Below are 10298 nucleotides of genomic sequence, written 5' to 3'. Positions count from 1 at the left end.
AGTGTGTTGAGGGGGCAGAATGCACAGCTGTGAATGTGAATCTTCTCTTACAAATGTTGAGCTTGGTTGTTGACATTCTGTGTCGAAACAGCATTGGTCACTTCATGCAAACCCCCGAAATATATTTTCAAAGAGTTTTTATTAATAAAGGGTAAACCTGTAATTTATACAATTTCAAACAAATATAAAGTACATTCTTCTGAAACCTCCAGAGCAACTTAAATAAAGACAGTTTTGGTCCACTTCTTCACCTCTGTTCCTTCACACTGGAGTATACACACTCACTCTGGGTTTGATCTGTTTTTTTTCTTGATCTGTTAGTCTTGTGGTTTCGCAAAGCAGCGTAATGAAGGTTTTCTTTGTATTCGCTGTCTTGATGTAACTGGTGATAAAAAAAAAAGAAAAAATGGTCCACCATTATTGTATAAGACGTTATAAGAAATTATTGTATAAAGAGCTAAACTTCAGCAGCTTACAGGAGAGAAAGAATAAAGATGCTATGCTATTATTAATTTTTATAGTAGAAAACGATTCCTACCGCTGTGCAAGTTGTAGAAGTTTCTGAGGGTGTTACAAAAGAAATTAAAACATTATTTTGATTTCAATGGAACAGGATGATCAAAACTTAATGTTGCCTTAAAAGAGTAACACTTACCTGCGCACCGCCTGTGCTGTTTGCTCAGTTTGTACAACTTGAATGCCAGAAAACCAGTCAGGATTGCAGTTAATGCCAAGGCTCCACTGAAGAAATGCACCAAGAGAAGAGATTCTGCTTTTTCTGCAGAGAGCAACACATATGACAGTGCTTTTAGTCTTTTTTTTTCTGGTTTAGGAAAAAAAAGACTTAAACAATACCAACGTTCAAACAGTACTAACATGCCTGTTTCTACTGGTTGATAGGGGTTGTTGCAAATTGTTGGTCTTAATCATGATTATCACAAAAAGACACCAAATTAAAGAAATTTACTTTAGGCTGATATAGGACAGAATTCCAAAGTATCCATGAAAATGCATTTTACAATTATCTCCAGCTAATACGGATGCAGCAAGTCGGTGAAGTTGTCAGCAGTTATGCCTCACAGCAAGAAATGTAAACCTGCTGATAAACAGGAACCTTTCTGTCTGCAACAGAAAGGTTTATACAGTATGTTCTTCCTGAACCTGTATGTTTTCCTTTGGTTTCTCCAGCATCCTCACACAATTCATTTTTAATGGTCAGATAAGAAAGGCTAACAGCAGCCTGAGTTGGAAAATATGTTTATGAAAAATCATTATTCTTGATGGGTTGTACGTATTATATCTAGATCTACTTTTATGCTTTAAGGAATTAATCCTACAAAGTTACTTACCCTTCACTGCAGTCCCACTTCCATACAGTATGTGTCCACATGAGGCCACAGCGCAATAGTGCTGAGAAAGATTCAGGCTCTTCATCGGCAAGTTGTACCCACAGGTGCTACCTTGTGTGTTGGGTTTCCTCTCACAGGGATTGTTCCTGCTTCCATTGGTGTAAATGATTCCTGGAAGAGTTGCTTCAGCCTTTCTGAACCAGTAAACACTGTGTTCTCCATCACAGGTCCCAGGTTGTACTGTACAGTTCAGAACCATAGAGTGCACTGGCTGTAGGGTTTCAGATGACAACTGGTAGACTAAAGCTTGGATGTTCTGATCCGAACCCTTTACACTGACAATTGTGCCTTCACAAAATTTAAAGTCATATAAATTGCTCATTACGCAGTAGTAAGTAGCTGAGTCTGAAGTTCTCAAATCTGATATCTTCAGTAAGTTTCCAGTACCCAGTGAAAAACGGGAAATGTTGAACGGATCCTGAAAAGTACCATTATGATTGTGCTTGTAGTATGTAGACATCAGCTGTGGTCTATTTCCTAAAGTTTGCTTATACCAGTAAAGCATCACTGCTGATTTGTCTTCACATTGGCATTCAAAAGTCAGAGTTTCCCCAACATGGGCTGGTTTAAAATGTAACGCTGTATTTTTCAAGAGCGTTGTATGAGCTGAGGAGAAAAAATGAGGACACAAATCACATAAATGTGAAAATAAATGTAATATATATCCAAAATATGCATCTTCCACCATAAGAATGCAACAAGCAAACATGTTGGTTTTAGGTTAAAATGAACAAGAAGAAGGTACAAAGAACAACTTACCCATATTTGCCACGAACAGACAGATGAAATACAAAGCACAGGTTGGAGGTGTCATCGTGCTTCAAATGCTGTGAGGAATGAACACAATCTGTATACGTTTTCCACTCTTCACAGAGAAGACTGTGTCTGATTGGCCAGTCAGTCTGAAGGTCCTATTTTGGAAACAGTCAAAATAAACTCTCTCCTTAGCAATAGATTGCATGGTTATATAGATTTATACAATTCAATATCTATTTGCAATTCCAACAATATTTCTATTAAGTCAATTAACTATGATTACATGTATAAAATATAAAACTTTATAAAGTTATATCCAACTTCACAAAAGCTTCAAAAGGTAAGTTTTTGTAATTAAACAAAACCATAGCGTTTAACTTTGTTATAACCCACAAATAAAGGAGAAATGAGGAAATTAAAAAAAATTACATCCCTGCTTGGTAATATTAGTACAGTCCAGCAGCGGGACAAGCAGTGTTTTCACTGAATTGGCATTGTTAGCAGTGTAACTTTAATTTTTACATTTTGCAAAGTTATTTGGTGGATTAGATTAAACCTTCATGTTTGACAGCTCTGCACTAGAATAAGAATCACATAGAAATAATATACCATACATGGAAAATATCACAGTGGCCCATAGCGAGGGTGGGAGTTGGAGTCTTGTTGGTTTGATTAGCTTAGCAGCATCAGAAATGTTCATGATTCAAGTGTAGTTTAGGACATGAATGTCTTTTTTTTTTTTTTTTAATTAGTCACCTTCATTTTTCAATGGACACATTTGAGTTGGTTATGGGTACACATAACTGAAATGAGACAACTGACATCTGACCCATTTGGATAATCTCAAGAAGCCAGTGCACAATTCAAGCAACATAGCACCACTTATAATTGCTATCAGTGATTGCATTGGTAAGGGAACGCCTAAGACTGTTCACTGGTCGATAGACATCAACAGTATGATGTCTATGATGTCCATCTCTTGGTTTTATTTCATCACTTTATAAACCACTTCACTGTAAATTATGTTAAACAGTATCAAGTACATTTAGTGATTAAAACACTGTAAAGTGTTTGCCAAAGTAAATAAAGGAGCGCTTCAGTTCATGGAAAGCTGAATGTAACATGGTATTCACTTCAATACTGCATCTCCCACTGCATTAAACATGAACGTGCTACTCCGTTCAGACATTTTCTAAACAGGGTTGTTGCCACTAATGAGGTAACACGCAATACACAAAATGGCTTCCCTTGACTCTTCTGTCTGAACTTGAGCACACTGTGGCCTAGAAGCCACAGGCCAGCCTTCCTGTACACAAGCTAGGTCTCAAGTTTCCACCAGTGGAAACCTGTTCTCACCTTATTCACCACAGGACTCAAAACAAAAGTCAACTGCTATGCGCTGGCTACTTTAAAGGTTGCACCCTCCACTCAAGTCACTGGTTACACAGGAGTATTAATAGATCAGATGAGTTTTTTGTGTTCGTCTTTGTCAGCATCTATTTCTCACCATTACATTACCTTGTTTCTACTCAGTGGTTTTGTTTGGTTTTGCTTTTTTTAACCGTAGTAAACAAACTGTACACTTATTTCTTTGTGTTGTGTCATAACTTTTGCAAAGTGTAAAGCCTCCTGTGGTCGTGGGCGACTGTTTTCACACATTTTTTCCTGTTCACACTTCACCAACTACATTTAAGGTGTAGTTGAAAAATACTTTCACCACTGCATTTCATGCTGTTTTGGTTTTGAGATATGCATCTATAAGAGACATCATATTTTAAGATGGTCAAAACTTTGTAAAATTGCATTAGATCTTCCACACAGCTACAGTGGGGCATAAAAGTACTTAGTCAGCCATCAATTGTGCGAGTTCTCCCACATAAAAAGATGAGCGAGGCCTGTAATTTTCATCATAGATATACCTCAACTATGAGAGACAGAATTAGAAAAAACACCCTCAGAAAATCACATTGTCTAATTTTTAAAGAATTTATTTGCAAATCAGGGTGGAAAATAAGTATTTGCTCAATAACAAGACTTAATGTCAGTACTTTATTACAAACCATTCAAATGTTTAAACGTTTTCTTTAAGTCTTCAGAAGGTTTTCACACACAGTAGCTGGTATTTTGGCCCATTCCTCCATGCAGATCTCCTCTAGAGCAGTAATGTTTTGGGGCTGTCGCTGGGCTAGACGGACTTTCAACTCCCTCCAACGATTTTTTATGGGATTGAGATCTGGAGACTGACTAGGCAACTCCAGGACCTTAAAATGCTTCTTATGAAGCGACTCCTTTGTTACCCGTGCGTTGTGTTTGGGATCACTGTCATGCTGAAAGACCCAGCCATGTTTCATCTTCAATGCTCTTGCTGATGGAAGGAGGTTTTCAATCAAAATCTGACGATACATGGCCCCCTTCATTCTTTCCTTTACATGGATCAGTCATCCTGGTCCCTTTACAGAAAAACAGCCCAAAGCATGATGTTTCCACCCCCATGCTTCACAGTAGGTATGGTGTTCTTTGGATGCAACTCAGCATTCTTTCTCCTCCAAACATGTAGAATTTTTACCAAAAAGTTCTATTTTGGTTTCATCTGACCATATGACATTTTCCCCATCCTTTTCTCGATCATCCAAATGCTCTACAGCAAACTTCACACAGGCCTGGACATGTACTGGCTTAAGCTGGGGGACACAACTGGCACTGCAGGATTTGAGTCCCTGGTGGCGTAGCGTGTTATTGATAGAAGCTTTTGTTACTTTGGCCTCAGCTCTCAGCGCGTCATTCACAAAGTCCTCCCATGTGGTTCTGAGATTTTTGCTCACTGTTCTTGTGATTATTTTGACCCCATGGGGTGAGATCTTGCGTGAAGGAAATAATGGAAATAATTAGGTTGCTATAATAACATGTTACCATATGTTGCAAGTGCACTCCAGGCCAGCTAGCTGTTAACCAGACTGTTGACAGCTAGCCAAGTGACCTTTTCAGTTTCAGCTGACTGCAGGTTTCCCCAACTTCATAAACAGATCATGAAACTGATGTCATTGTTAGTCAGTGGTGCCAGTTTCAGTCATTATGCAAATGTACTGTTTTTACGGTTGGGAAAATCTGCAGTCAGCTGAGACTGAAGAGGTCAAGTGGATGAGTGATGAAACATTTCTCTCATGGCTACGTCCAGATGAACAGAAATAACTTTTTGGGATTTTGTTACCTGGATGATTGAGCATGCATCAAGACATCTGACTTGTATAGTTAAGTTATAATTCTTTTCATAGCTATCGTATCTTCATCTCCTGAAATACAAAAACGTAATCAAAATTACGTTTTGAAAATGTAAAATAGATGGATAAAATTTACAGAATGTTTGAGCCCTCAGACAGACTGCAAATCAACTTTGTGTCAATGATTCCCACAAAGACGACAGTTTACTGTGTTAGCATCCCATCTGAGTGGGGTTTGAAAGTTTTTGTCCTTCTGTGGGAGATGTGACCAAGAATCTGTCGTATTACTAATGATAGCCTGTGCTGTCTGACCTGTACGTTCTTAAAACTATGATGGCAACTTTTCAAACAAATTTTTTACACTAAGGTGTGGACCCTCCTCTTTTGGAGTGCCCATTTTAAAGCACACTTTTGGAGGAGAGATGTAAAATGAATAATAGAAAATAGTTTGTTTTTGTGGACAATGTATCAATCACGTGAGAATAAGTGTGATAACTGCCTATGAGTGGCTTTTTATTTGAAAAGTCAGTAATGAGTGTGCAGTTTATACAGATGTGTTTTCAGGAGCTGAGCTCCACAACCTATTTCTGTCTCTCAGTAATATTGGTATTTGAATGTAACAGTGCAAAGAAGAGCATTTGCCCAACACAGGCAATAATTGCCACGTATGTATTAAAGTTATTTTTTATAGCGAGCAAAGTGGTTTGTAGAGTCACAGCAAACAATTCCACACGTTCACATCTCAGTCACCCACAAAAAGAAAGGTAGCACAGCATTCTTCAGGACAATTTGTGAAATGGAAAGACTTTCATCCAAAAGTAGCATTATTTTAAAACAGTAGATTTTGTTTCTACAGTGCAATGTACAGTAAATAACTGAAGAGAAATACATTCTGTTAGTGGTAAGCAGGGTTTTAAATATGACATTCCATGGAAATCATGCTGGTTTTTGAATCTTAAGTATATAAAAATATAGTTTAGGTGAAGTTGCCGAAATGTACTAAGCTTCAGTGACTGAGAAAGATGTCCAATCAGGAAGAACCTGCAGAAACTCTTAAAGGCGCAAGAAACAAACAGAACAAAATCCAGCAACCATCATGAGCGTTGCAAGACATTCGTAAGCCATTATTTGTCATAGCTTGGTCGTATTCCCATGATGAAACTTTGATGTTCTGTTGTCAGGGTTTGAGTGTAGAGTAAATTACAGCGTCTCCATTGGCTTTTACTGTAGGTTGTCTGGGCCTGATACTACTGTGAGACAAACCCACAGATGTATAGACGACTGTATCACCAGTCTGTGAACAAAGGAAATTCCAATAAAATAATCTATTGCTCTTTGATGACTGGGATAGGCCATCATGGGGCTGATGGATGGATTAAGACAAACTCTCACCTGATCGCCTTCATCGGCCGCTTCTGTGAAAAACAAAAGCATTAAAAGATACCAATAGTTAGTAGTTACTGCAGAATAACAGAATGTGGATATCGTCCTGCATAAAGTTTTACACACCTGCAGATTTTTTCATTCTTGTCTTGCAAAATGTCACTACAAGGAGGAGCGTCACAGTTCCAAGAACCATGTTTGACAGCATCAGTGCAATAACGGTCAGACTCAGTGATATGCTTTCAGTGTCTGCTGTAAACATGATACATGATTTAACATTTAAAATTTGATTTAGAGAAAACTAATTGTGACAAATTGGATTTTTGTAAGTTTAGCTACTTACTCTGACCACAGGCATTTCTTTTTCTACACAAATGAGCCAAATTCAAACAGCAGAGAAACAGATAAAAATGAATAAATAAATAAATTAAACACCATATTTAGAATTCCCTTTATAACGTTCTCTGTGATAACCTGGTGGCAAGTGAAAACCTTATCTCATCTCTGATCTCTTCAAAGCTACCACATTTCTTTGACGAACACTTATCTCGGAGAGGAGGATCTGCCACTTGACTGAGCGGTTTGTGGGGTTTGGGGTTATTTTTAAAGGGTTTAATTTGATCTGACATTCTGATAAAAAGGACAAATCTGGCAAAGTTTCACAGACTTGTTGTCTTTGGATCTAATCTACTGGAAACTACACTTTAAAGAAACACATTTAAAAACCGTTGAACCTTAAAGTGGAAGCCTTAAAAAGTTGAAAAAAGCACTGCAAGTGTCTTACCATTATTGATTGTTGTCCCATTTCCAAGCAGTATTTGTCCACATGCATTGACAGCACAGTAGTAGACCCCAGCGTCATTCCGGCTCCTGACGACAAAGTTGTACACGCAGGTAGTTCGTCCTCTGTCAGTTCTCTGGGAGATGTTGTTCTTATTGTCAGAGCAATAAATCATCTCTGGAGCAGAACCATCCGAGTTTTTCAGCCACATGAAACTAGTGAGTTCTGCTGTGCATTGAGCAGAGTGAAGAGAACAGCTGAGAGTCACAGAGTCTCCGGACCTCACTGACTTTGATTCTGGCTGCTGGACGACAGAGTCGCTGATTGTCTTTGCACCTTGGAAAACAAACCATTTGGACTGTGATTGTTAGCATTGTGTTCATATTCAGTTGAAATTATGTGAAATGCAAACATGTCCAAACATACCTGTCAACATCAGAAATGTTCCTGACCCAAACTGAACCTCACTTATGTGTAAGACTCCACAGAAGTATGTTCCAACATCTTCCCATGATGTTTTATTTATGGTCAGATGATTGTTAGTCATGTCAAATTTAACTGAAGAACGGTTAACAAATTCTTCACTGAACTCTCTCACATTATACTGAGAATTAGTTTTTACCACCAGCTGTAGTTTCCTCCCTGTAGTCACCTTGTACCACACGGTTTTCTTTGATGCGCTCTTTATGAAGCATTTAATAGTAGCTGAGTTGCCAATCTTCACTGTTTTCAAAGATTCAGGCTGAGAGACGTCACTTAACTGTGCTGCACCTGAAATAATTCAGACAGACTCAGTTTCACACAAATGAAGATCAAAAGTTTACACAAGTAAATTTGTTTTACTTACATAATGAGCAGATCAGGAAAACGTTCACAAAGAACATCTTCATCTTGTCTCCTTCTTCAGTACAGCAGTCCACACCTAATGAAGCAGCAGTATACTTCTCAGATTTAAAAACGCCAGCTTGTCCTACATTTTGCCACATCTGACAGGTCTGATTGGTTCATCACCATCACACTGCAAAACATGATTGGCTCTGTCGAGTAACGTGGCGTAATGAGAGAGATTGAGGTCCCCCTGGCCGCCCCCTGCCTTCAAAGCTGAGGGGGTTAAAGGACTTGGCATTCAGCCTTGTGTGTTAAAAAAGATCAGAGTGCTAAAACAGAGCTTTTTCCTACAGTTTTTTTATCATCTTCATTCGTAATCAAAGACAAATCACAAATGTAAGTGATCAATATGCAGAGAAATGCAGTTTGAGTTTTGGAAATGTCTCTTCTAATGTTTAGAGTTTTGTGTGTAGACATGAGCCATAATCAACCTTTTGTATTCATCTGTTGGACTGAGAAGATAAGAACTGTGTCACCAACCCATCATTATACTTTTGAACGAGTGTCAAACACAGGTTGATGGTTCATGTGGTTTTTCCGGGATTGTATTGAGTAAATTGTGATTGAAAAACACAGTATTAAAGAGAAAAAGTATTTGGATTAAAAGTGAATTTACTAATGAAATCTAAAATGAATGAAACTTGAAGTGAAGAATGATACGGTGTGGTGGAAGATCAGTTGACCTGATTGATTGACTATATATTAGAGAGAGAGAGAGATGTGGCGAGTCAGCACTTGACAAAGTCTAAACTGGGATGGATGGAGGTGTTGTGGGTCAGTTCTCAGCGGTCCTGTGAGATTAACAGCAAAGAGGTAGCAGACTGCCCACAATCTGGACTTCCTGTGATGTCAATAATCCAGTCATTCATAACACAAAGAAAATCCAGGCATATCTTGAGTATTTTTGAGTATTTTTACTGAGCACATTACATACTCCAGCTGTGGTTTGTGTATACTGAGGTGTAATAAAGCATTTGATTTTTTTCCCCATGTTTTTTACACTTAATGTTTCAGTTTGTACTTAACTGTGCTGCACCTGAAATGCGATCCACATTCGTACGTATATACACAGCTAATCAAGTGGTTGACAGGCTATGACAGCGTCCTTATGTGCCGACACCGGTGTTTTAGCTAGCAAAGCGGTGTAGCTGATGTGGAGTGAAGCCACGTTAATGACGACGTGTACAACCATTGGAGATGTGAGCAGGACAGACGGAAATTGAAGGAAAAATTGTGGACTTTATACCAGTTTTTAAATTGTGTTGATAGACCACGTAAAACCAGAGTTATGATAAAAATATGCAATGTTTTGTTTTCTTCCTGAATACTATCGTTGTTTATATTTACTGCAGGAAGAAACGGTAAAAATGGCGTTTTATAAGGAAAATGCTCGAAAGCGCTCTCCACCCGTGAGCAAAAACAAAAACAAAAAAACCCGACCCTTTCCTATTGGTGGAAAAATGTACCATGTTGACCAATCAAAAAATGATATGGCAACATGGCATTTAGTTGTTTAGGAAGGGGGAAGTTTTAGGAGTGATGGCGGTGTTTTGAGATGTGAGAGATTTGCGACGTTTAGCGCAAATTTTGTGTAGTTAGTGTGTAGTGTAGTCAATAGTTTTGTTGTGTGTGTCAGAACAATGAGGCGACTGCTGAATGTTACAGGTGTTACAGGAGTGATACATCTCCTGCTGTCAGGCCTGCAGGTATCAAACTGTTGTTCTCCTTTATCTCATAGTAGACAGAAATTATTTTTGGAGTGGCACAAATAATTTGTGTGGCAGCAAATTTGATGCAGAACACCTGATTGTTCTGTAAATAGTTTGAAATGTTTATTTAAAAATGCCTTGGCTGCATTTTCAG

At 38.3% G+C, this 10298-nt stretch overlaps 2 protein-coding genes across 2 annotated transcripts; both read right to left on the bottom strand.

Annotated features, from left to right (window-relative positions):
- Nucleotides 1-508: 508 nt before the first annotated feature.
- Nucleotides 509-2239, bottom strand: LOC101470203 (uncharacterized). Its single transcript, XM_004570995.3, has 4 exons — nucleotides 2169-2239; nucleotides 1350-2015; nucleotides 656-778; nucleotides 509-561 (listed from the first exon to the last, which is right to left on the bottom strand). The coding sequence occupies exons 1-4, from the start codon at nucleotides 2221-2223 to the stop codon at nucleotides 509-511; spliced, it is 897 nt and encodes a 298-aa protein (XP_004571052.2). The 5' UTR covers nucleotides 2224-2239.
- A 3198-nt stretch (nucleotides 2240-5437) lies between these two features.
- LOC101483753 (uncharacterized) lies at nucleotides 5438-8437 on the bottom strand. The gene is made up of 5 exons (XM_004571031.2): nucleotides 8395-8437; nucleotides 7974-8318; nucleotides 7551-7883; nucleotides 6776-6798; nucleotides 5438-5455 (listed from the first exon to the last, which is right to left on the bottom strand). The coding sequence occupies exons 1-5, from the start codon at nucleotides 8435-8437 to the stop codon at nucleotides 5438-5440; spliced, it is 762 nt and encodes a 253-aa protein (XP_004571088.2).
- Nucleotides 8438-10298: the final 1861 nt, after the last annotated feature.

Source organism: Maylandia zebra, linkage group LG3 (genome assembly GCF_041146795.1).
Source record: "Maylandia zebra isolate NMK-2024a linkage group LG3, Mzebra_GT3a, whole genome shotgun sequence".
Classification (NCBI taxonomy): domain Eukaryota; kingdom Metazoa; phylum Chordata; class Actinopteri; order Cichliformes; family Cichlidae; genus Maylandia; species Maylandia zebra.
The sequence above is the reverse complement of the archived record's forward strand: the minus strand, read 5'-3'. Positions and strand labels throughout refer to the sequence as shown.